At 51.8% G+C, this 27,531-nt stretch overlaps 2 protein-coding genes across 3 annotated transcripts in view; one reads left to right on the top strand and one right to left on the bottom strand.

Annotated features, from left to right (window-relative positions):
- The window catches only part of NADSYN1 (NAD synthetase 1), a 559,458-nt gene that overhangs the window by 170,177 nt on the left and 361,750 nt on the right, over positions 1–27,531 (top strand). The window lies entirely within an intron of this gene.
- Positions 1–27,531, bottom strand: part of SHANK2 (SH3 and multiple ankyrin repeat domains 2) — a 666,329-nt gene that overhangs the window by 502,508 nt on the left and 136,290 nt on the right. For both annotated transcript variants that reach the window (XM_050758103.1, XM_050758102.1), the window contains exon 9: positions 16,252–16,368. In XM_050758103.1, coding sequence (XP_050614060.1) covers positions 16,252–16,368 — 117 coding nt within the window. The remainder of the gene's footprint in view (positions 1–16,251; positions 16,369–27,531) is intronic.

Below are 27,531 nucleotides of genomic sequence, written 5' to 3'. Positions count from 1 at the left end.
AAGCCTATACTGGGCAGATCCTGGGAATTCCATCCTTACCTACAGTCTAGTGTACAGACAACAGGTGTGACCACCTGGACTCAACACCACACAAACACACACCAAATAAAGGGATACGTGGATTAAATGACCAGGGCTTCCCACAGAGGACGGCTCAGAGACCCCAGCCCGGGCCCCGGAGGAGCCTCATCCTCAGGAACAGCAAGATGCTGAGTAGACATGGCACAGGTGGTGGGACGCGGCAGATCAGCAGATTTGAAAGAGAGCTGACTGGCCGGGCGCCGTGGCTCACGTCTGTAATCCCAGCACTTTGGGAGGCTGAGGTAGGCGGATCAGCTGAGGTCAGGAGTTCAAGACCAGCCTGGCCAACAACATGGTGAAACCCCGTCTCTACTAAAAATACAAAAATTAGCCGGGCGTGGTGGCAGGTGCCTGTAATCCCAACTACTCGGGAGGCTGAGGCAGGAGAATCACTTGAACCTGGGAGGTGGAGGTTGCAGTGAGCTGAGACTGCGCCATGGCACTCTAGCCTGGGCAACAAGAGCGAAACTCTTGTCTCAAAATAAATAAATAAATAAAAGAAAAGAAAAATAAGAAAGAGAGCTAGAAATCCAGAAGGAAGTAGGGAGCAGCTGCCAACAGATCCTGAGTTTCAGTCTGGGTTAAAAAAAAAAAAAAAAAAAAAAAATTCTAAGGCTGACAGTGGTAATGGTTGACAGTGGTAATGGCCGCACAACTCTGTGAACAGACTAGCGATCATGGAGCCTCACACTTCAGATAGGTGAACTGTGTGGCGTGTGAATTACATCTTGATAGAGGGTTGCATACATATTTAAGAGGACAGATAGCAGGAAGGCGGCCGCCCTGGCAGAGAGTCTTCATCCCTGGCTGGGCGGGTGGGGCAGGCCAGGAGCACACTGAGCTCTCAGGACCCGGCTGGTTTCAGGGCGGGGAGCCGACCAGGCCTCAGCCCCATGATGGTAATTATTAATGAGGGAACCACACCTTCTCCGGCAGCTAAGAGTGTAGGCTGTGCTCACTTGGGAGACACAGGTCGGGGGATGTGAGTTCGGTGGAAAAGGCTCTCCTGCCTCTATGGTCTCCAGCATCCTGGGGCCTCGGTGACCGTGGCCGGCTTTGGTCACCGACTGTGTAAAAAGCCACCTGCGTCCTTGGGGGTGCACTCTGCCTCCAGCCCCACTGAGGCCGCCTCTGTACAGAGTGGGGGGCTCTGGCCACAGATGCCACTGAGTCAGGCATGTGGAATTGAGTGTGGACCGGTTCACAGACCGTGCTCAGTGTTCTGTCCCACCGCCCTGCAGGAAGGTCAGGCTGGTCAGAGGGGGATCCCCAGAGCCCCTGTACCAAGATTCCAATTAGAAGCAAGACCACCATGGGCCGGGCGCGGTGGCTCACGCCTGTAATCCCAGCACTTTGGGAGGCCGAGGCGGGCGGATCACAAAGTCAGGAGATCGAGACCACGGTGAAACCCCGTCTCTACTAAAAATACAAAAAAATTAGCCGGGCGCGGTTGTGGGCGCCTGTAGTCCCAGCTACTCGGGAGGCTGAGGCAGGAGAATGGCGTGAACCCGGGAGGTGGAGCTTGCAGTGAGCTGAGATCGCGCCACTGCACTCCAGCCTGGGCGACAGAGCGAGACTCCGTCTCAAAAAAAAAAAAAAAAAAAAAAAAAAAAAAAAAGCAAGACCACCATGGTGTCCCCACCTCCTGGCACAGTGGTTCTCAACTGGGGGTGATTCTGCCTTCATGAGAACATCTGGCAATGTCTGGAGACATTTTTGGCTGTCACGGCTGTGAGTACTACTGGCACTGACTGGGTTAAGACCAGGGATGTTGTGAGGCATCCTGCAATGAATAAGACAGCCCCCCACGGCAAAAAACTGTCCAGCCCCAAACCTCAATAAAGCTGAGGTCAACAACCCCTGTCTTCATGGCTCCAGATGTTACTGATGATGGATATGAGTCATGAACAGCAGCATCCCGAGAACAGTTTCAGAACAACACAGACCACAGTCTCCTGTATGAATGACATGCCACTCCCCAAGCCCACCAGGCCCTGGCCCCAGCTGGTCAGGCCTCTAGGGGACGCCAAGCCCTATGCTATTCAGGGTCTTGTCCCTGGAACGTGTCCTCAGACTCAGGGACAGTCCAGCAGGTTTCACAGAAGATGCTTCACTCCTGGGGAGTGGGAAGGTGGAGGCGGCCTCTGTCACCTCTCACTACGCAGACCACGCATGTCAGCAGGGGAGGGATGGATGCCCAGGAAGCTGTCAGCCTGAGGCCCGTGGGGCAGAGGTGAAAGGAGAGCCGGCAAAGCCACGTGTGAGGCTCGAACAACACTGCAGATGGAGGCTGAGCTGAGAAAAAGCAAACACAAGGAAACGAGTCGCTAGAAGCCCATGGTGTTTCAAAACAACGTGTGAGTCTGCAAGAACGTGCAGCAGCCGATATAGGGTGACGCTCTGCACAGGGTTTCAGGGTGGGAAACCCCTGGAAAAAGCACAAATGTGGATTCCGGGTTTTATGCTGGGATTTTCATACTCTTCTAATTATTGCCATAAACATGTGTTGCTTTGAGTACAGGAAAAAATACGTAAGGGAATTTTCAAAGACACAACCGTGTTCAGCAAACAAATCTTTCATGTTTGGGGTATAATTAAACCCAGAGTTTCAAAAACAGAAAGCCCTGGTGTCCGTTCTGCCGTGCCCCGGGTCCACACCGTGGGAGGTGCAGGTTGAGACTCTGGGCCTGCTTATTTCATTTTAGGGTTGCAAACTATGGTCCTCAGGCCGAATTCTGCACATCTAATTGTGTAAATAAAGTTTTATTGGGATACGACCACATCCACTCACCTGCATATTTTCTGCGGCTGCAAAGCCTGAAGTATTTACTCTCTGGGTCTTTACAGAAAAAAGGGTACCCACTCTGGTTTTAATTAAGTAGTCCTGCATCTCCCCAACACAGTCACACGTTCACAGAAATGACCACATCGGCAGGATGCCCTAACACTAGACATATTAACAACAATCTTCAGGCCCCACTTAGGCTGGTCCCAGGGAGTGCAGGGTGATAACCAGCGTCAGCTCTGAGAGAGCGGTTCTGCCTCTTGTCTTCTGAGCCTCAGTTTCCACCTTTTTAAAGTGGGGACACCGGGCTTGGTGGCAGCATAACGAGCCTGATACACCATCAATGACACAGGTAGGGGTCTCCTTCCACCCTCAGCAATGCCTTGTCCTTGGAAAGTGACCCCTGACCCCCAGGAGAGGGGCCCACCCATCTGAGTACAGCACCTCCGAGTCCCAGCCACATGGGCCCATCGGGTGTTACCAGGAAACTGGGAATGGTGAGTTTCTGCGGGTGACCGGCATTTCAAGAGATGCACAGAACGCAGCCTTCTCCACCGGGATAAGGCAGAGTGTGGACAGCACTGGCCGGGCCTCTGGTTTTTTCAGTCCTGACCTAGCCCATCCCTGCTCTGCCTCAGCTGCAGGACTTGCCCTGTGTCCTGATCATGAGTCCAGAATTTCCCATCAAATCACCCCCAGTGGGGTCCTGTTATTTCCAACGCAAAGAGTCTTTCTTTTTTTCTTTTCTTGAGACAGGGTCTTGCTCTGGTACAATCTCAGCTCACTGCAACCTCTACCTCCCAGGCCCAAGCGATCCTCCACCTCAGACTCTCAAGTAGCTAGGATTACAGCCTTGCACCACCATGCCTCGCTAATTTTTGTATTTTCTGTAGAGACAGGGTTTCACCATGTTTCCTAGGCTGGTCTTGATCTTATGGGCTCAAGCAATCTGTCCACCTCGGCCTCCTAAAGTGCTGAGATGACATGCGTGAGCCACTGCACCCAGCCCAAAGTATTTACTAAAATCACAGTATTATCAGGCTACGGTGAGCAACACTTTGTTTTTCACTTTGGTAAGAGAGAAAACAAAGAGGAGGAGAGACCACACGGCCAGGAGAATGGGGCGATGGCTTTCAGCCAGTTTCCATCTTCTGGGGTGTGGTGGGGGCAGGAAAGAGAGAATAGGGCAGCAAGGGAGGAGGGACTTCATGGGGGTGGGCAACCGTGGGGATGTGAAGGCTGGTCCCTGGGGGTCTTGCTCACCCGTTTGCTCTGGGCTCTAACTGCACCCTGGCCCAGTGGCCTAGAAGAACCACCCAGCACTGACAAGACCCAGATGGCTGAGAGCGGCCTGGCAAATTGGAATTCAGAATACGAGAGACCTGCTCAGGGAGGAGCCTGGAGACACTCTTCCTCTTATCTCTCAGTAAGAACCTTTTCTGAAAATTCCCTATTATAGGCTGGGCATGGTGGCTCACACTTGTAATCTCAACACTTTGGGAGGCTAAGGCAGGAGGATCGCTTGAGTCCAGGAGTTTCGGACCAGCCTGGGCAACATAGCAAGACCCCGTCTCTACACAAAATGAAAACAATTAGCCAGGCGTGGTGGTGCGCGCCTGTAGTCCCAGCTACTTGGGAGGCTGAGGCAGGAGGATCCCTTGAGCCCAAGAGGTCGCGGCTGCAGTGAGCTGTGATTATGCCACTGCACTCCAGCCTGGGTGACAGAGCGAGACCCTGTCTCAAAAAAAAAAAAAAAAAGACACAGAGAGAGAAAGAAAGAAAGAGAGAGAGAGAAAGCAAGAGAGGGAGGGAGGGAAAAGAAAGAAAAGAAAAAAGAAAAGAAAATTCCCTATTATAAAGGACACGTATTTCCAACAAAAAGCTAAGAATAAACCCTCGGCAGACACTGCCATTCCAGGGGGATACAGGCAGGACCTAAGAAAAATCCTCCACTACCTCCGCTCGCCCAGTGACTTTGACCGAGTCAGTATCATACCTCCGACCCATTACCGCAGTGTTTCCTAGACGTCAAAAAGAGATCAGGTTCCAGTTCGTTATTTCGAAGTGCAAGGGTACACGGTTCACTTGGCTTAATAACAATGACACCTCCATGTATGTGTGCATATCACACACGTGTCTGTGTACACGTGTGTGAACATGTACGTGTTTTGCAGTTCAAAACGGACATCTACCCGCTCCTTCTGATTTAACTCTCAAGGGATGGGAGAACTCTCTGCCAGGGGGAACAGGAGGCCCATTTTACAGACAAGGTTAATGTGAAAAACTGCAAAGACTTGCAGCTTCGGAAAGGAGGAGAAAGGAAAAACTGTAATCCAGGAGGTGCTGGTGGGAGCTTTCGGTTCCCTTGCGAGGCTGCTGGCTGCCCTGGATTCCTTTCAGAGGTGTATCTTATCTGACAGGTCTTTCTCCTTTTAAATAATTCAGCGAAGTATAAATATAGAAGCAATTGGAATGCTTTTTGAAGACCCAAGCATCAAGAAGAATATCATTTTCACTGCCACTTTTTCTCTTGGCATGAATTTTCCGAGACACTTCCCTTAATAAATGTACCTCCCACCGAAGGAGCATTCCTGGGGCTCACACTGTGCCCACCGAGAACACAGTGTGCCTGGAGGTCCCATCAGCTGCTGGACCCCCAGGCCCCATCATTTCCATTCACAGATGAACACCTGCAGTTCCCACCAGCAAATGGATTCCCCAGACCCCATCATTTCCATTTACAGATGAAGAGACAGACGGAGAAAGCTGCTCATCGATGCACGCAGTGAGTCTTCACGGAGCTGCCAGGTACCGTCCTAGTCCCTGGAGACACAGATGCAAACCAGAAGGTCAAGGTCTCTGCCAGGCTTGGGCTGGAGAGGGGACACAGGAAACAACGACACCGCCTCAGGACGGGTGGGTCTGATGCAGACAGTGGAGAAGGTGTGGCTGGCTGGGCAAGCTGAGCCCTGGGATGGGAGGAGAGACAGCCAGCGGAGGCAGAGGCCATCCCATAGTAGAAACCAGCGAGGGGCCGGGAGGCAAGAAGGCAGTGGTGGGGCCAGGCTGCAGCAAGCTGGGACGAGCTGGGCTGGACAGGAGAGAAGGGCACAGGACACAAGTCCTGGGTTATGCAAAGGGGGTTCTCAGCAGAGGAGGGACGAAGAACTCGGGTGACAGAAAGTGGATTTGAGGGAAAACAGACTGGAAGGGAAGACAGAGGCTGGACAGTGAATACGTAGTCCTGGGGAGAGACAGCAGGGCCCCAGGCAAGGGTGAGAGGGATGGTGGGGACAAGACGGGTGGAGGAGACAAGAGGGGTAGACGGGCCCGGAGAGGGTGGAGAGGGAACGGACAAGCCCCGGGATGAGAGGGACGGTGAGAAACAGGAGGCGGCCAGGTTTCAGGCCTGAGCTCCAGGGGAAGGGCATTATTTACAGAGTGGGGAGCAGTTGCCACAGTGGAGGCTCCTAAGAGGTCAGCACATGGGAACACGGGCCAGGAGCAAACATCACTGCCAGAGCTCAGGGCAGAAGTGAGCTGGGAGACCCTGACTGGGGACTCTTGCGGTTTTCTGGAGGGTGTGCAAGGACACAGACAGGCCCGCCTGAGGTCACCTCGGGAGTCACTGCAGGAGGGAACCTGGGTAACGGGAGTGTGCAGTGCAGACGCCGAGAGATGCCACAGAGACGTTGAGCTGGATGGGGACAGAGGCGGGACCATGGAAGTGCCATATGGGTGTGACTGGCTTTGAGCAAGCAGGGACAAAAGTCTGACCACTCTGTGTCAGTGAGACAAGAGCCATGGGAAGGTGGAGGCCATGTGTGCAGAACTCTCCTGGGGAGATGAGCAGTGAGGGGGGAAGCTTAGGGGAGGGTGTGTAGAACTCTCCCAGGAAGATGTACAGTGAGTGGGGAAGTTGCGCGGAGGGGTGCAGAGCTCTCCCAGGAAGATATACAGTGAGTGGGGAAGTTGGGGGTGGGTGCGGGACTCTCCCGGGGAGATGAGCAATGAGTATGGAAGTTGGCGGGGGGGTGCAGAGCTCTCCTGGGGAGATGAGCAGTGAGTGTGGAAGTTGGAGGGGGAGGTACAGAACTCTCCCAGGGAGATGTGCGGTGAGCAGGGAAGGTGGGCGGTGGGGGGGGTCTGTGAAGCCAAGAGAGCTTCTGGAGACAGAAGTGGGTGGAGTGTCTTCATAAACAAATGGGCATGAAGTAAGAGAAGGCAGAGGTCAAAAGCAGAAACACTGGTGGCAGATGTGCCCACAGAAACAGACAACGTTGCAACCAGGATGTTAACTCGGAAGCTCCAGGCCCCGTCAAGCCATTTCCTTTCAACGGCACTGAGGCTGTCTTCACTTAAATGTCACAGACACAAATTACTGCACACTCCAAACTGTAAGTCAGGAGTTTGTTTTCAGGTTAAATTATCTTTTGAAATAAGGCTGTTTGGGCAGCCATAAATGTAAAAACAACTAAGATGTCTGCATAAGTAACACGGGGGAAGTGGCTGGGACGCTGGTGTCATCGGGGCAGGGCTAGAACCTGGTCCCTCAGACCAGCCCTCCCCTTGAAGAGCTGTGCCTCTAAGTAAGGTCCAGGGTAAACATGAGTATATCCCTCACTGCCATGGACATGGGTGCTTCTGCCTGACCCATGCCCAATAAAGGCCCCTTCCCCAGTCAGTGGGTTATGGGAATGCATTCACAAGGGGTGGGTTGGAAGCCTGGCTTCCCCGTCTACTAACAGAGCGGACTTTGACCATTCCTGAATCTTCTGACCTGTATAAAGGGAAAGTCAACCAAACCATCCACCAAAGCTGGGGCAGGTGAAGGAAAGGGTGTGTGGATGCCATCTCCACTCAGCGAGACCCACGCCCGCAATGCCCAGTGCTCAGAGGGCTATCACCCCATGGTGGTCCCATGGGAACTGCCACAGAGTGGAGAGGTGCTCCATGGGACACCAGCAAGCACAGAGACGCAAGCAGGAAACACGACGTCTTCCTACCCTGGCTTGCACTGGTATCAAAGAGAGGCAGGTTTTTATTTTATTATTTTTACCTCCCAGACAAATTGGCCTAGCCCAGTAACCTTTGATATTTAAAACTTGCTTCACTCCTTCGTCATCCAGGGCAGAAAAATGAACCCCAGGCTGCTCCCCTCCCTCTGGAGCTCTTCGAAAGCCAGGATGAGGTGAGGGGTTGACAGATTAGACACAATTTGATACTTATAATCAAAGCCCTAATTAGGTGATTTCATAAAAGAAGAGAGAATATTCTGATCATAGTGTATTTTATTACAAGTGTGGAGGTAGTAAGGCCTGCCTAAAACTGATAAAGCACATGTAACAATCCATACACCTGGGTGCTTTTAGATTTAATAACGAGAAGCGTGTTACGGGAATATCGTCAATAGCAGCATCACCATCATTGTCATCGTCACCATCCTCATCGTCATCGCCAACACCTGCATCAGTCACCATCAATAAAACCATCGTCACTATCACCATCGCCACCATCACCACCATCATCACCACTACCACTATCACCATCATCACCACTACCACCATCACTCAACATCAATATGACCACTGTCACTATCACCATCTCCACCATCACCACCACCACCACTACCACTATAACCATCAATATCACCAGCATCACCACCATCACATTCACAATCATCACCATCACCTGCATCATTCACCATCAGTATGACCATCATCATTATCACTGTAACCACCATCCTCACCAGCATTCTCACCACCACCACCATCACCATCATCACCATCCACATCATCACCAGCATCATCACAACCATCACCATCATCATCACAACCATCATCATCATCACCACCATCATCACAATCATCATCACCATCACCACCATCATCACCACTACCACTATCACCATCATCATCACCACTACCACCATCACTCACCATCAGTATGACCACTGTCACTATCACCATCACCATCATCACCACCACCACTACCACTATCACCATCAATATCACCAGCATCACCACCATCACCATCACAATCATCACCATCAGTATGACCATCATCATTATCACTGTAACCACCATCCTCACCAGCATTCTCACCACCACCACCATCACCATCATCACCATCCACATCATCACCAGCATCATCACAACCATCACCATCATCTCACCACCACCACCATCACCAGCATCATCACCATCCACATCATCACCAGCATCATCACAACCATCACCATCATCATCACAACCATCATCACCATCACCACCATCATCACAATCATCATCACCATCACCACCATCATTACCACTACCACTAACACCATTACACCACCACTACCACCATCACTCACCATCAATATGACCACTGTCACTATCACCATCACCACCACCACCACTACCACTATCAATATCACCAGCATCACCACCATCACAATCATCACCATCACCTGCATCACTCGCCATCAGTATGACCATCATCATTATCACTGTCACCACCATCCTCAACACCACCACCATCACCAACATCACCATCCACATCATCACCAGCATCATCACAACTATCACCATCATCATCACAACCATCACCATCACCACCATCATCACAATCATCATCACCATCACCTGCCATCACTCACCATCAACGTGATCACCGTCACTATCATTACCATTAGCACTGCCATCATCATTAGTACCATGACTTAATCTACAAGTAGAAAGAGGGAGGGGGTGATGTACACAAGTAGTCTCAATGGCAAACTGAGTGACAAACACTCCTGCTGTTTAGTGCCCAGAAACTAAATCCTAAATGCCCAGCAATGCTTGGCACAGTCCTAGACAACAGAACACTGCACCCTGACCCCCAGTGTCTGTAGCAGAAAAGCTCAAGGGCTATAAGACTCATCCAAAGTAACTGGAAGAATCTGAAAATCTAGGGAAGGCAAATAAAATGCCTTTGCTTGACAAGTTCCCCAGCTCCACAAGGGAACACTGCAACCATGACTGTGTATTTGGTGACCACAGGCCATGTTCAGGGAGAAGGCCTGTCAAGCCACCATTAGATGCCACAGTAACTTGGCTCATGCTCTGTGAGGGCAGAATGGAAAGAGACCTTAATGGGCATGGAGTCTGCTATGCTGGTCCTGTCTCACAGTGGAGCCAGCTGCTGCTCTGCAGATTCCTCGGCATCACTGCGATTCTGGGTTATGGGCTGGCATCTGTACTATTCACAGGTTCTTTGGGTAATTCCAATGTGGAGGTTACAGCTCAGCTAGAAACCTCATTTATTCTGCTGCGTTGCCGTCACCATCACCATGACCATGCTCATGGTCAGACATCATCAGCACCATCACTATCAACCACCACCATTATCACCATTACTGTTGCCATGACCACCATCATCACCATCACCATGATTACTATCACCACCACCACCACCACCATCACCATCATCACTATCAACCACCATGATCACCATCACCATGACTACCATCACTATCACCATGACCACCCTCACCACCATCATCAGCACCATCACTATCAACCACCACCATCATCGTCACCATGACCACCATCATCACCATCACCATGATTACTATCACCACCACCACCACCACCAACTACCACCATCACCATCATCACTATCAACCACCACCATCATCACCAACACCATGACTACCATCACTATCACCATGACCACCCTCACCACCATCATCAGCACCATCACTATCAACCACCACCACCATCACCATTACTGTCGCCATGACCACCATCATCACCATCACCATGATTACCATCACAACCACCACCACCATCAACCACCACCATCATCATCATCACTGTCACCATGACCATCACCATCACCATTACCATGGTTACCGTCACCATCACCACTACTTATGGTTACCATCACCATCACCACCACCATCAGCACCATCACTATCTTCACCTTCACCATCACTATCAGCCACCACCATCATCACCACTTTCATCATTGCCACCACCACCATCGCCTTCATCATCAATACCTTCATCATTATCACCATCAGCCTCACCATCACCACCTTCATCATCACCACCTTCACCATCACCACCAACACCACTGCTATCATTACAGCCACTACTTACTGAGCATCTATTATGTTCCAGGAATACCATATTACCATATATTTGTTTTCTATTTTTAGTCCGTTAGCAACCCTGTGAATTTGGTATAATTATCCCCACATTACAGATGAGTAAATTCAGGGCCCTAGAGAGAAAATCGGTTGTCCAGGACAGCATAGCAAGGCAAGGCAATGGGCTAGCCCAGATGAAACCCAGACCACCATGCCTCTTTGAATTACTGTTCCACTTTCTCAGGGCTGCCTCCTGACTCCTTTCCTTGAATCCTGTCTTGATTCAAAGGCATCTCTGCCCCACCCCTGAACAGTCTATTGTTCAACACTACTCCCTGCATGCCCTGTGTGTGTGCGCCCTGTATGGCACCCTTCCTGCTTAAAGTTACCAGAGTGGTTTCTGCTGCCTGCGTGAGTACCTGCTCTAATGCAATCACATGTCTCACACGTGTGTAGACAAGGGGGAGTGAGTATAGCAAGGTGTTCAGCTGGTGACTCAGGAAGGAAAGCAGCTTTGGGTCAAGTACAACACGCAGTACCTACAGGACAAAGGTAGGGGTTCTGCATTCCTCCCAGTCACTTACTGGAAGACGCAGACATGAAGCTGTGCCTCTCTTGGCATCACACGAGATGTGGTTTGGACCAGCTTCTTTAACTGCATCAGTAGGACACTCCAAAGAGTTTGAGGAGGGCATGAGGGAGGAGATTAAAGACACCCTAGAACCCTAAGGATGAGTATGAGGGATACACAAAGCTGGATCCTAGACCACTCATAGACATTCCAACTGACATTGTAGCCAGAGATCAAGGGGCCAACCAGCCCAGAGCCTATGACCCTGCCCATTGGCTCCTGGAGGCTAGGCAAGGCCGGGAATCAAAACCAAGGGCGCCAGCTAAGGCATTTCTACCCAGACCGAAAAGGGGGCACACAGGCGGGAGTTGGAAGAGCTGTCCCCCCGGAAGGGGACGGCTCTCCACACTACCTCCAGAGGCTTCCTGCCTGCAGGAGAAGCCACTCAGTCCTGGGGAGGGGGATCCATCAATAAGACAGGTGGGGGAGAGGAGCAGATGCAGCCTTCCATTCCAAGGCTTAGCAAAGGATAGCCTGCAGGCCAAATCAGCCCACTCCCTGTTTTGTAAATAAAGTTTTATTGGAACATGGCTACACTCTGATTTACATACTGTCTATGGCTGCTTTTGCACTACAGCGGCAGTTGAATCATTACGACAGAGTTCACGCAACACGCAAAGCCTAAAATATTCCCCAACCTGCTCTTTATAGCAAAAGCAGCTGGCTCCTGTGCTAACCTGAGGCCCAAGGTGGGTAGAGGATGTCCTGAGAGCCCCGGCCAGCTTGGGACCCTCCTGGAGCCGGCAGCTGAGGCAAAGGAGAGATATGGGGCATGTGGAGTGTGGTGTGATATCGAGTCAAGCTCAATACAGATCATCAAAATGTGTTAACCTTTTCTAATCAGAAAGAAACATCAACACTTTCAAATACCATCTTGTCCACAATTATTTCAAGTGACAAAAAACAGGCTTTTCTGGAGTTTTCAAGATAAAATGTGCTTGCAATCTACTGGGGAAAATTAAGGAATGTTTTTCCCATCCAAAGCAGTAATTAGGAAGCAGATGTTGGTGCAGATGTGTTTACCAACCACAGCCAAGCCTCATAATGTGTTTTTCTAATGCAGCTGAATAACGAATCTCCACACTCACACAGACATTTCAGCATCCACACGCCGTGGCATACCTAGGGACACAGCTGCATGCAAACCACATCAATGTGCTTTCCTTGAGGAGGAAGCCAGCAGCTCTGTAAAATGCTGCTCACAGCTCAGCTGAAATGCTACCCAACCACAGCCAGCCTGGCTGTTTTCTTGTGCCAGGTATGAAAGACGGTGGCTTATGCCTCTGATGGTATCCACACGTGCTTCCTCTCAGGTAGACCCAAGGGGAAGGGAGCGTCAGCAGAGAAAACAAGGAAGGCATAGTAACTGCCTGGTCCTGGACATTCTGCCCTGGCTGTGTCTTGCAAAGGGCTGCAGAGAAAAATACACAACTGTGTGAGGGAGTCATTAGCAGAAGGCTTGACTCAGGGGCAGGAAGTCTGAATAGGGTCTTGAAGGATGCATAGGAGTTTTCCAGGGCAAAGAATCCAGGAAGATTGAACAGCCAGAAGCAAAGTGGGACTCCAGCAGAGTGGCTGGAGGGGCCTGGGCTGGTGACTAGCCATGGAAGGGCTGGGGAATGGCTTGGGTAAAGGATGAGGCTTGAGATTTCACCCTGGAGGCCACTGTGAGCCAACAGGATGGGAGCACTGCTTTGGGATGGGAAGAGAATGCCGACAGCCTGCAGAGGATGGACCCCGGCACAAACAGCCCTGGGCATCCAGCAGAGTTCCTCCTCTGAGATCTCCCTCTGTTCCTCCAGGACAAAGAGCCACATCCCCTCCCACCCCACGCTGCTCTGCTGCTTAGTGTAGCACCCGCATCTCAACACCCTCCAGATTTGAAGTTCCTTGAAATCAGAGAAAGAGAAAAGAAAAGGCAGGAAAGGAGAAGTCCTTCAATAGTGATGTCCAAGAATTAACCTGACTTTGAGCACCTAGGAAACAGAGAAACAGCCCCCTGTCCTCCTAAAGCAGTGCCTGCACCCCTCCTATGCCCCATGAGCCCAGGGCCCCTTCTCACCAGCTCCACTCCACAGGCCGCCCCCACCGCTTAGACCCCCACGGCTCCCCGCTCCTGTGGGACCAGCAGGGGCCCCCACCCCGCTGCTTCACCTCCCCATAAGGCCACGGTGCACACACTGGGCGGGGTGGCACTTGGCCTTGTCATTTAGGATTCAGCCTCCCAGAGGGCAGGGCTCACATCCCCGGAGCCTTCAGTGTTTCCCAGACACATTCATTTCCTGCTATCCTCGGCTCTCACACTTGTACTTACAGGGAAGAGTGTGAAGATGATTTGCTTTTTCACATCAAGGTTCCACTTGTGGGTATTTTTCCCCGAAAGAAATGAAAACAGGGCCTTGAACAAATATTTGCACATCTATGCTCACAGCTGCGTTATCCACGACACCCAAAAGGTGGAAACCACCCGAGCGTCCCTTGACAGATATCCACGTACACAATCCACACAATTATTTAGCTTAAAAATATTATTCAGCTTAAAAAGGGCCAAAAATTCCGACACAGGCTACAGCACGGACAAACCTCGAAAACATTGCACTCAGTGAAATAAGCCAGATACCAAAGCACAAACACCTTATGCTCCTACTCATATCAAGTCTCTACCACAGGAAAATCTATAGGCACAGAAAGTAGAATAGGGGTTGCCAGAGGCTGAGGAGAGTGGAGAGTTACTGTTTGATGGGGACAGAGTTTCAATTTTGCAAGATTAAGAGAGTTCCAGAGATGAATGGCGGGCAGTTGCACAGCCATGTAAATGTACTTAATGCCACTGAACTGCATACTTAAAAGTGGTTAAAATGGCATACTTTGGTTATGTGTATTTTACCATTGAATGAAAAGGCACATTGGGGCATATCTGTCCCACACAGTGGTGGAAGGCTTTGCTTTTTTTTTTTTTTTTTTTTTTTTTTTTTTTTTTTGAGATGGGGTCTCACTCTGTCACCCAGGCTGGAGTGCAATGGCGCTATCTCCGTTCACTGCAACCTCCACCTCCCGGGTTCATGCAATTCTCTTGCCTCAGCGTCTCCCGAGTAGCTGGGATTACAGGCATGTGCCACTACACCCAGCTAATTTTTGTATTTTCAATAGTGACGGTGTTTCACCATGTTGGCCAGGCTGGTCTTGAACTCTGACCTCAAGCAATCTGCCTGCCTCAGCCTCCCAAATTGCTGGGCTTACAGGAGTGAGCCACTACGCCTGGCCAGGCTGGCTTTTTAAATATTTTGGTGACAGGGTTTCACTCTGTCACCCAGGCTGGAGTGCAGTGGCATGATCTCGGCTTGCTGCAGCTTTAAACCCCCAGGCTCAAGTGATGCTCCCACCTCAGTCTCCTGAGTAGCTGGGACCACAGTCACATGCCACCATACCTGGCTAATTTTTAAATTTTTTGTAGAGATGGGGTCTCACCATGTTGCCCAGGCTAGTCTCGAACTAGATCAAGTAATCCACCTCCCCTTGGCCTCCCAAAGCACTGGGATTACAGGTGTGAGCTGCTGCACCTGGCCGGAAGGCCTGCTTTTGTCATGTGATGGTGCCACGCATGCCTGGTGGGGGTACCAGAACTATCCTAAGTCTTTGTCTGCCACGTCCTTCCCCATCTCATGACTCTGATCTGCCCCTCTCCATGTTCCACACAGAGACCTGCTGACGGGGTAGATGGTTGACTCCAGAACTGAACAGAGTTTGCATCCCAGCTACGGAGTGTGAACGAGACAGCCTGGCTGGCTCCTCGCGCATCTTCTGGAGCATGGACAGTGCAGAGGCGCGGCACTGACCAGACCTGATTCCTGCGCCCAGTTCTGGCACCAGCTGTGCGAGCGCGATGCTCACCTTGCTTTCCTGGGGCTCTGTTTCCTCCCTTCTACAACAGGGTAACAGTTCCCACCGAGGCAGCAGGTGAGGATGACCTGAGACGCCCCCTGCAAGGCCTTCCCGATGCCCCCCAGGATTAGGGCTGGCTGGGGTGCATGCCACTGCAGCGTGTGAGAAACAAACTTACCCATTTAAACCCAAAGAATGGACTTAGAGACCCGGAGAACAGCGAAAGTGAGACTCTTACTGATGGTCTCGTAAGATCAGGTGTCTGATGGGCAGGCACACCCAGCACCGTTTCAACAAGCAGTGTATCCCTCAGTGCACAGATCCCTCCCCCAGTTCCTCATAGGCTGAGTACTATGGGTTACGATTTTTCCAGATGTTGCCTATTGGCTGTTGGGTTGGAGCTTTGGGTGCTTTTCTTAAGGACTGCTTTGTTGCAGCCCACAATGTGTTGCAATATTAGTTAGCTTAGGGGCTTTTTAAGTATTTGATTTATGACCCATGTAGCTGGGCAGGCTGGTAAGAACAGACAAAGCGAGCTATTTTGCAGGCTAGTAAACTTTCATCTTAAACTTTTTTGGTTTGGGTGAGGGCAACTAAAGGGCACAGGCTGACAAGCAGGCATTGGCTATTTAAGCAAGGGCTTAGTATATTTCGTTTCTTTTGTAGTTTGCTGACCTAAGCCAATCTAAGGCACTCTGTTTTGGAAATGGACCTCTGTCCACATTATTTCCTTTAGGCATGCTCAGCACTCACCTGGTTGTAGAGGGCGCAGATGTGCAAGGCCGTGTTCCCCGAGGCGTTCTGGGCACTCATGTCTGCCCCGTAGAACAGCAGGTGCTCCAGGTGCTGCACGTGCCCGTACCTGCAGGCCTGAAACGCAGAACCCAGGCTGTGAATCAGGAACCCTCCGCCATGACAGCCGCATGCACACACAAAGTACACCAGCCACTCGGCTTATCCTTTAATGCACAGGTCTCTCCCCCAGTTCCTCATAGGCTGAGTACTATGGGTTACAATTTTTCAGATGTTACCTATTGGTTGTCAGGTTGGAGCTCCACCAGAACCCCAAGGCAGGGCAGGGCCTGGGCGGACCCCAACCCCCCACCCACCATCTGGGCAAGGGCTCCAAAGACGTCAGCAAGCACCGCCAGACCCCTGGCTGTGGATCGGGGAGAACGACCTTCATGGTGGGACTGGGGACTGGTGCTCAGCTGTGAGACAGAGGGTCTGGGAAGGAGCCTCAAAGTTCCTTCCATCCTGATCCGGGGGCCTAGAGCCTAGAGGTACAGGACGTCTTTCTCTCAACCTCAGTGCCCAGCTCCACGAGATGCAAACCAGAAGGCTCAGCCCCGGCCTCGGTTACCCAAGCTCCCCCTTCCAGGGAGGCGGCACGAGATGGCCAGGAGAGGCCTTCACAGCCTCTTCCCTGTGCTGTATCCACAGGAGTGAGCCCTGTCCTTCTACGTGCGATGGACGGCCCCACGATGGCTTTAATGCAGTCCAGCTCCTAAGTAAGTTGCAGGACACAGGGGTAGGGCAGCCCTGCAGTATGACCAACTTCTCTCTGAGAACTACAACACGTGTGGCTTGTGAACCATCAGGGCCCGGGGGTCAAACAGACCCAGGCCTGAACCATTTGTCAGAACTTTCGCCTCGGCACCTACGTGCATTCTCATCTGTAGGCAGGAACAACCCTCAACCCTCGCAGGGTTCAGATGAGAATCACGTGGGACAAAGAACCCCACAGGGCCTCACATGAGGCCGGGCACTGAGTCAGCCAGCGCAACCCCTCCCCACCCAAGCTCACAGGGGCCAGGGAGGTCCCCGCACAGGTGACGAGGGCCCTCTGTCCAGCCACGCACTGCTCGACATTGTGGCCACAACCTTGGACCTGGAGAAAAGTGGGTCCTGACCTAACAGGTCTCACCCCCAGGCAGCCAAGGGGTGCTGAGAGCAGTACGTGCCGTGGTAGCCCAGGAAGGGGTTCTCATGAATCCTGCTCTACTGCTAATTGAGACAGATAGAGGTGAATTTCACCTTCTCAGGGTCCATGAGAAAGAGCTACACCTCAGCAAGGTGAGGAAAGATGACAGGGAGGATATTGAAACTATTAATTGGATGAGCTGTTTAAAAAAAAAAAAAAAAGACACTAGAAATTTCCATTTACCATTGCTGTGCCTCCCACAAATCTCATTAATTTATGAAGTAGATCCCTGTGGCAGACCTCGTTGCTGTCACCTGCCCGGCCCCACAGCCCCTTCTTCTGGGAACTGCACCTGCGTTTGCCTTTGGGGGCTACCCCAGCTCCACTCTCAGAGGTCTGGCAAAGGCCTCCCCACCCTGCTCCTGCAGAGGCACAGAACACAGGCAGGAGCCATCAGGTTCCATTTCCCCAGGCACAGTAAGGGACGCCCATGTGACCTCAGAGAAGCTGCCATGTCCCAAGCTAGAACATTCACCAGAACTAATGGGGGAAAAGTTCTTTCTTTCTTCCAGAGTGGGGAGCAGAAAAGTGACAGAGCCCTGGAGCTGCTAGGACCCTCAACACAGAAGGGAAGTGTGACGGGGGCAGGGAGAGGAAGAAAGGAAAGAAAGAGAAAGAGGGGAGACAGGAAGAGACATGCACAAAGCCAAGATGACACTGTCTGAACCCCTCTAAGCTACAACTGACCCTGAAATTTCAGGGACATAACGATTAGGCATAATTCCCTCCCCTCACCCACCCATTTGCATTGGGATTTGCGTTCCTGAAACTGAAGGATCCCTGGCTATTTGGCACTCCCCAAAGGACTTCTGGGAGGCAACACTTTGTTACAGCTTAATTTAATTGCTCTGTGGTCAATAAAGACAACTAATGTTAGCATAAAGACACTGAACAATTAATCCACACTCATTATTCCCCTTCCCCCAGTTAATCTGAATTTATGAGCTTGTAAGTTCCATCAGTCAGATGGTGCCAGAGCACTCTTTCCTTGCAAGGGCAAAATAGGCTCAACGGGAAGAGATGAAAACGGAGCCGCTGACTCCAGGCGGACGTCTCGTAGGCGTATTCCCAAGAGCATGCTTCCATTTTCCACTTTTCCCATGTCCATTGCTTTATAACACACAGACCCGGGAAATACAGGAAAGTGCTGAACAAAAACCAAAAGTCACCGAGAATCCCACAGTCTTAGCACTAGCAGTATTTTTTTTTTTTTTTCAAGCATCATTTCAGCTAGTCTCTTCTTTCTGTTTTAACCCCTGGTGGTTGAGGCACGGAGCTCGCGCCTGCTGAGGAAGATGCAGCTGCCATGCAAAGGGGTGAGGGGGAACCAAGCCAGATAGTGGGCAGACGGGTCCACAGATGGCTGCACGCAGGACTCTGCACACACAAGGACACTCAAGAAGGGGAATGGGAGCTGCGCTCTCACTTTCAAAGAAGGAAGTTACAAATACAGTACAAGAGAAAATGAGAACATGCCTTGTGGCATTGGCTTGGAATGGGAGTATCAGTAGAAACTCACAATTTTTAATATACAGACTAATAAAAATTAGAATATGGATGCCCACATGTCTACCCATCCCTAACTCTGCCTACTGAGAGGGTGGGGGACAGGAACAGCCGAGCAGCCATCAGCACCCCAAGCACCTGCACCTTGGCTTCTAAATACCACTCCACACTAAAAAGAACCAGGCTCCTTGGAGAAACAGCTGATTCCTGAGGCAGGAAAAGAGCAAGGTGAGCCTGATATAACTTGTTGTGCCAGAAATTAAGAAAATGGTAAAAAAAAAAAAAAAAAAAAAAAAAAAATCAATGTGGCTGTGTCCCGAGGACACATGAGCCATCCTGAGGGGCACCCACCAGCTAAAACTGGGATAATAATAATGGATTATTACCTCCTGAATAAAGAGAACTCTGCAAGTCTGCCTTGTTGTAAATACATGAATGAACAAACAAGAAGAGAAAGCTTTTCTTTACAACAGAAAGCCAGCTAATAAATGTAGAAGCAATAGTAGGATTAAAAAAAAATCTCCATTTAGCAACCATGATAGCAATAATTCCGGCAAGAAAGGCCAGTGGATGCCAGAACTGTCAGGTGAAAGGGGTATGAGAAAACAGATTTTTGCATAGCCTCAAAGATCACCAAAAAAGATCTATTAATTACAAAGGAGCAAAGTAAGGCAGGAGGTGGGACTCGACTCTGGAAGCGGGACTCAGACACCGGATCAAACGGAGCACTAGCTAACACAGGGCCGGCAGAAGCAGCTTTCCATAAGACACGCCCATCCGTGTGCCACATCAGTTTACTGTTGCCATGGCAACACCCAGCCGTTACCACCCCCTTCCCTGGCAATGGCCTGATGACTCAGAAGTTACCACCCTTTCCTGGCAATTCCTGCAGAACCTGTCCCATAATTTGCATGTAATTAAAAGTGGGTATAAATGTGAGTGCAGCATGGCCTCTGAGCTGCTGCTCTGGGCACACTGCCTCTGGGACAGCCCTGCTCTGCAAGGAGCAGGCTCTCTGCTGCTGTTCACAGCTGCTTCAATAAAGGTTGCCAACATCACCATCCTGCCCTTGAATTCTTTGCTGGGTGAAGCCAAGAGTCCTCCCCGGCTAAGCCCCCTTTTTGGGTCTCGCCTGCCCTGCATCCAAAGAGGAGAAAATCAGCAGACCCCACCTGACCAGGTGGTCAGCGTGACCTTCACGGTGAGCACCAGACGAATGGTCCCCATGTGTCCCTGTGAGAACGTGAGGCTGACAGCACAGCATCCTTTCTAAGGCATTCCTGCCAAATGCACACACTGGATCCTATCATGAGCAAACACCGAGCAAACCCAGCAAAATGACCACCCCAAAATCTTCAAAACGGTCACAGCCACGGGAATTAAGGGAAGCCAGAGGAAGTCTCCCAGATGGAAAGGCTCCATGCAGGGTCCCAGGCTGGATCCTCTTCTATCAGGGACGTTACTGCGACACCAGCACCACTCAAATGTGCTCTCCGCATGGAGGGCATATGGGAGTTCCTTGTACTATTCTTGCAACTCTTCTATAAGCTGGAAATGGAAATAGTCATTTACAATTTTAAAAAGAAAGTAATAGGCTGGGCGCGGTGGGTCACATCTGTAATCCCAGCACTTTGGGAGGCCAATATGGGTGGATCATGAGGTCAGGAGATTGAGACCATCCTGGCTAACATGATGAAACCCTGTCTCTACCAAAAACACAAAAAATTAGCTGGGCATGGTGGCAGGTGCCTGTAATCCCAGCTACTCAGGAGGCTGAGGCAGGAGAATGGCGTGAACCCAGAAGGCGGAGGTTGCAGTGAGCTGAGATGGTGCCACTGCACTCCAGCCTGGGCAACAAAGCAAGACTCCGTCTCATAAATAAAAAAGAAATAAAGAATTGGCCAGGCGTGGTGGGTCATGCCTGTAATCCCAGCACTTTGGGAGGCCAAGATGGGCGGATCACGAGGTCAGGAGATTAAGACCACCCTGGCTAACACGGTGAAACCCCGTCTCTACTAAAAAATACAAAAAATTAGCCGGGTGTGGTGGTGGGTGCCTGTCATCCCAGCTACTTGGGAGGCTGAGGCGGGAGAATGGCATGAACCTGGGAGCTGGAGCTTGCAGTGAGCCGAGATCATGCCACTGCACTCCAGCCTGGGCGACAGAGTGAGACTCTGTCTCAAAAATAAATAAATAAAGAAGGAAGGGAGGGAGGGAGGGAGGGAGGGAGGGAGGGAGGGAGGGAGGGAGGGACTCGCTTGACACAAAGATACTGAAAGCTACCAAAGCGTTAAAGGAAGGAATTCATCCTCCCCCAAGAGAAGCAACACTAACCCCCTTTTCTTATTTTGAAAAGGGTGTCTGGCCTCTGGCTGTTGAGAGACAGCTGAGAGGGTGATAGGAGGGTGGAGAGTAATGGAACGAAAGACAAAACACTGTCCTTCACACCTGCTCCCCGTACCCACTCTCCTGAGGCGTTTTTCGGAAAATGCATGTGTGGGAGGCTCCACCCACGTCTGCTGCCTCTGAATCTCCTGCTGAGGCCTGGGCAAGGGCACCTGGAGATGGCTCCCCTCGAGACTCTGTTTGCCCAGCGATGCCTGGCGTCCCACCCGCCCCTGTGCAACCACAAGACTTGGTGTGAATGAGAAAAAAGGGTGCTGCTTCCTTCAAGCCCTTTACTGCCACCTGCTGGACACTGGCGATACATCTACAGGCCCTCAAACTATGGCAAGAGGAACGGCGCCACCTGGGGTTGTACAACGCCCAGCACAGCAACCGGAGCGGCGGGGAGGTCACTGCTCTCTCTGCAGGGAAGCAGCACAGGTCGGCTGAGACAAACCCCCTCTACCACTTCTGCTTGGCTCTGTGCCCCAAAGAGAATTGTTCCCAACCACACTTAGGCATTTCTCCCAAAGCATATGCCTTGTAACATGAGGTGGAGACACCACAGCTCACACAACCAAGAGTCACATCATGTCAGCTCTCACTGGGTCAGGAAGCAGGCTGCCCGTCAGTAGAGAAACAACGTCTTGTCCAAACACAGGCAAACCCCCTCGCCTGGCCTGAGCCACCGGCTGCTCCGCGGCCCCGCATACCACGGTTTTCAAAGGCTGGCTCTGGTCTTCCTCCTGGCCCAGCAGTCGAGGAGGCCAAGGCACCTGAATGAACGCAGGAACGCAGGCAGTGGACGGGCTGTGATGCAAACCACAAGTGGCTAGTTCAGTTTTGTTGGTGTTGCGGACTGGACTGCATCCCTACAGCATTCATGAGTTGGAGTCCCCATCACCAGCACCTCCGCGTGGGGTTGTATGTGAAGAGGGTCTTTCGAGAGGCAATTAAGTTAAAATGAAACCATTAGGGGGCCCCTAATCCCGTCTGCCTGGTATCCTTATAAGAGGAGCTGGGGACACAGACACACAGAGGGATGACCCTGTGAGGACGCAGGGAAAAGGCAGCGTTTGCAAGCCAAGGAGAGAGGCCTCAGGAGGAACCAGCCCTGGACACCTTCATCTCGGACTCCAGCCTCCAGAACTGTGAGATGATGTCTACTGTTTGAGGAACTTTGCGGCGGCAGCCCTATGCAGCGAACACAATCTCTTTGGGTCTACTAATGTGTGCTGTTCAGCCTGAAATGATCACAGACAAAGGACGCCACGCTCAATTCCAAAAGGAGAGATGACTGGCATTCCCACATAAAGCTATGGCCCTTGCCCACCTTCCCCACGGAGCCCATTGCTCTCATAATGTGATTTTTGGAAAGATGAAGTCTCTTAAAGATGTCACCTATGTCACCAGGGCAGGACAGAGGACCTGCCGAAGTGCAGAGCGTGGGGTGCTGGTCTCGGGGTCTTCACCCATCCCCTCTCCTCCGCTCCCCGCACGTCCCTGAGGAGTCAGGGCTGACTGGGAAGACGGGGACTCAAGGGTCCTCATTCCTTCTGGAGGCTCAGAGAGAGGATGCCTCTCTTCCTTCTCCAAACAGAACCTTGCCAGGCAAGAGGGGCTCAGAATACGGAACTGACCTCCCAGGTCAATTCAGAGCAGATCCCCCGAAACACGGCTCACTGCTGCGGCTCCAGACACCGGGGCCACAGAGGCTCGGCCACTCGTGCCCACGGGCAGACACTGAGCCCTGGGTCCAGAGTGACATGGGGAGGGGCTCCCACGCTCCGGTCCTGCCACCTGGCAGGGACTCCAGACTCTCACACCCTGGAGGTGTTCACCTGGAAAGGTGCAGTACCTGCCAGTACCCACGTCCCACAGTGAGGCTCGGCCACAGTTCCAAGGCTGCCAAGCACATGCCAGCACCAAGGGGCAGAACCCTGTTCACAACACCTCCCCACCACCAGGGCCAGCGCATGCCACCTGCCCAGATCTGAGGGTCACCTGCCAGCACCACAGTCTGGCTCCAACACAGCCCCCACCTCCCCTGGCCAGAATGAGCCACTCCCGGCTGGCACTGTGGAGCTCCCGGGCTCTCCACCTGGCCGCTGTTCACACTGGTCCTTCCTGTGCTACCTGGCATTGTGCTTTCTGTGACCAAGCCCAGGCTTGGACACAGGGTCACCGCGGTGCCTGAACAGTGGTCATCTCAGCGCCTAAGCAATGGTCATCTTGGGGCCTGGACACAGCAGTCACCTCAGTACCTAGATGGACAGTGATTACCTCAGCGCCTGGACACGGTGGGAGCCATAGTACACTAGAAAAACCTCAATCTGAAGGAAGACCACACCCCATGTGACTCCATCCCATCCTAAATGCTAACTTTTCAAACATTGACTCCCATCTCTACCATGCAGCTCACGCCGGGCTGCACACAGTCCCACCCTGGCGGGACGGTAACCAGAATGCTTGGACCCAGAACAACATAACGTGGGGCTCCAGTAGAGAACCTCCCACAGGCCTGGGAGGATCAGGGGCCCGTCCCCTCGCCATGGGGCCTGGAGAGGCTCGAGAGCTGAGGGCGTCTGGCCAGGGATGGGCAGGAGGCAACCTGGAGCAGGAGGAGGGGAGAAGTCACTGTGGCCCGAAATTCTCTCTTTAAGGCTGACACTCTTCATTTAAATGCGACAAATAACAAATAGCAGCCAGTAACAACATTCAGACTGATGCCACACCCATCACACGATGGGGGAAAATCAAACGAGGGGCTGGGAGCAGATGTGGTCGGCACTCTCTGAATACAACAGATTATTTAGTTTTTTTCCCCCTTCTGAAACAGGCTCTCATTATGGTTGTCCAGGATGGATGGAGTGCAGTGGCACGATCTCGACTCACTGCAGCCTCCACCTCAGGGCTCATGTGATCCTCCCACCTCAGCCTCCCAAGTAGCTGGGATTACAGGTATGTGTCACCACACCCCGCTAATTTTTGTATTTTTGGTAGAGACAAGTTTTGCCCTGTTGGCTGGGCTGGTTTTGAACTCCTAGGTTCAAGTGATCTGCCTGCCTCAGTCTCCCAAAGTGCTGGGACTATAGTGTGAGCCCCTGTGCCCAGCCTAACGTATTATTTCTAATGCTCACCAGCCTAATGCATTACTTCTAATGATGACGTTGGACGTGACCACATGATGATAATGAGGATGATGATGTGGGGACAGATGATGACAATAATGATGGGGACATTTTTTGAGTACCTGGTCGGTGCTGGGCACTGCAGAAAGTGCCTCACGTGAATTCTGTCATTAGCTGTCTCCAGAGCTCTGCAAATTATTACTCAGCCAACCTGAGAGATTAGCACACAAGCCCAGAGAGGGTGCGGCACCACTGGGTGACCCAGTGAGCAATGAGGTGGGTTTGCAACCCCAGGCTGCATAACACCCAGGCCAGAGTATGGCCAACAGACAGCATGAGGAGGAGATTCCCTCATCCCAAAGATACTGAGTCAAACTCAGAGAGGGAGGGAGGGAGCCAGGCTCTGCCCCTAGGCAGGCACCAGAGTTCAGCACGTGGAAACACAGCGTCTGGATCCCTCACCAAGCGGCATCCTCTCTAGGACCACACCCGCTCTGGCCAGGGCCACTGTGCTGTGACGTTGCACGGTGGATGTAAAAGTCTTCACCAATTAAAAATACAGAATGAATACCCCCAAATCTGATCCCTGATGTCCTTGGATTGTGGGAATGCATTGGGGTGTTTCTTAACCTGCTTCTTTATACTTCTTTGTATTTTCCAAGATTTCCATCATGCAAGGGTATATTTTTGGTAATCCAAAAAAAAAAGGGTAATTTGAATAACAACTTTTAAGATAATTTGCAGAAAGCCTGAGCTCAAAAAAGGCTCTTCTAACATCAGCCTGTGGGGACGGGGCATATCCCCACTGCATGAAGTGGAAGGTGGATCTGAAATGCGTCCTTAGGCCACATGCACCCGGCCTGAGACCATGACCGGAAAGCAGCGACCTGGGGAACTCTGGAGTGCACCTGTAGCAGCTGTGACCAGGCCTGGCTGTGGCCACGCAGGCTCTCCCACACCATGAACAGCCAGAACCCTGGGACAGGGCTGTCCATTCTCCAGGTGCTAGAACGGAGACATAGACTTTAAATGCAGAGCCCATCAGCCTGAGAGCTCAGAGGTGCTTCTCCTGAGAGCACAGAGCCAGGCACAGCCCAGTGAGTCCAGGAAAACCCACCTGCCCCTGTAATTTGTTCTGCCACAGACGTGCTGTGAGTGGTTTGGATGTGAGAACCCTACAGGCAGCACAGAGAACCAGGTTTCTGGTATGAGACAGGCTGGGAGCGATCCCAGCTCAGCCGACTGCTTGCTCCGTGGCCTTGGGCAAATTACCTGCCCTCTCTGGGCCTGTGAACTCATATGAGAAACAGCAACGAGAAGTAACCAGCTCTGAGGATACAGAATCACAGTGCAATTAAAGCAGCTCAGGACAATGAATGCCCCCAAATTGCTACGGGTCCTACACACATTTGGCCATTCTTTTTTTATTTTTTTTTATTTTTTTTATTTTTATTTTTTTTATTTTTTATTTTTTTTTTTTTTGAGACGGAGTCTGGCTCTGTCGCCCAGGCTGGAGTGCAGTGGCCGGATCTCGGCTCACTGCAAGCTCCACCTTCTGGGTTTACGCCACTCTCCTGCCTCAGCCTCCGAGTAGCTGGGACTACAGGTGCCCGCCACCTCGCCCGGCTAGTTTTTTGTATTTTTTAGTAGAGACGGGGTTTCACCGTGTTAGCCAGGACGGTCTCGATCTCCTGACCTCGTGATCCGCCCATCTCGGCCTCCCAAAGTGCTGGGATTACAGGTTTGAGCCACCGCGCCCGGCCACATTTGGCCATTTTTACAAAGAGAAGCCTCTGTCATGTACCTGGAAAGGTTCGTTCATTAAAGGAAATCTGAAATTAAACGTTCCTCGTCCAGGAGCGCTCCTGTCTTAATGATGTCAATGACAGCTGTCAAAATCAGTAAACTTTGGGCTAGGCGCGGTGGCTCACTCCTGTAATCCCAGCACTTTGAGAGGTTGAGGCAGGCAGATCACTTGAGGTCAGGAGTTCGAGACCAGCCTGGCCAACATGGTGAACCCTGTCTCTATTAAAAATACAAAATTAGCTGGGCATGGTGGCGCACGCCGGTAATCCCAGCTACTTGGGAGGCTGAGGCAAGAGAATCGCGTGTACCTGGGAGGCAGAGGTTGCAGTGGGCCAAGATCACCTCACTCCACCCCAGGTCTCAGGTAACAGAGTGAGACTCCATCTCAAATATAAATATAAACATAAATATCAGTAGACTTGGAGTTAAGCAGATGATTCTCCATAATGTGGAGTGGGTCCCATCCAATCCATTGAAGGCCTTAAGACTGAGGTCCCCTGAGAAGGAAGAGACTCTGCTAGAGATAGACTTGAGACCTGCACTGTGGCATTTACTGGGCCACGTGGCAGGGTAAATGCCAGGCTGATGAGGATGATCTGGGAGGCAGACGGCGCTGTTCACTGCTCCTGCAGGCCCGTGCAAGGCACCCGCACCCATCCCTTATCTGCTCCATCCCTTATCATCTGATAGGCACAAGGGCCCTGCACGTGAACGAGACGAGGCTCGCAAAGGCAAAGTTCTTCACATCATCACCAAGATTCTTTAGCAGGGGAGAAAATGGGTTTCCCAGTCTTTCTTGAATAGCCGGCACACCACTAGAGGGCAGTGAACGCACCCGGCTGGCTTTCCAAACCCTGCTCCACATTTTCCAAGCTGAGGCCAGAGCAGGTGCACCGCCCTGGAGCTCATGCCTCCGAGGTACCAGTGCAGCTGCACAGGCTCAGGCCATGGGACCGAGGTGGCCAGGTGGCGCTGGGACAGCCAGGCTCTGAATGCAAGCGAAGGCCCTCAGGGACGGAACCCTGCCCCTGGCAGGCCAGGAGTCACAGCTGAGAGCTGCAGTGAGTGACTAATGGCCAGGGCTCCTGCCAGCCTCCACCGTCACCTCCATCCCAGGGCCAGCTGGAGAGATGGGCCTGGAGACATTTGCCTGGTTGGGAGAGAGGGCAGGAAAAAGGACACAGGGAGGGGATGGGAGGGGAAAGGACGGATCTCCAGGAA

Source organism: Macaca thibetana, chromosome 14, assembly GCF_024542745.1.
Source record: "Macaca thibetana thibetana isolate TM-01 chromosome 14, ASM2454274v1, whole genome shotgun sequence".
NCBI classification, from domain to species: domain Eukaryota; kingdom Metazoa; phylum Chordata; class Mammalia; order Primates; family Cercopithecidae; genus Macaca; species Macaca thibetana.
Note: the sequence above shows the minus strand (reverse complement) of the source record. Positions and strands in the feature narration are given on the sequence as shown.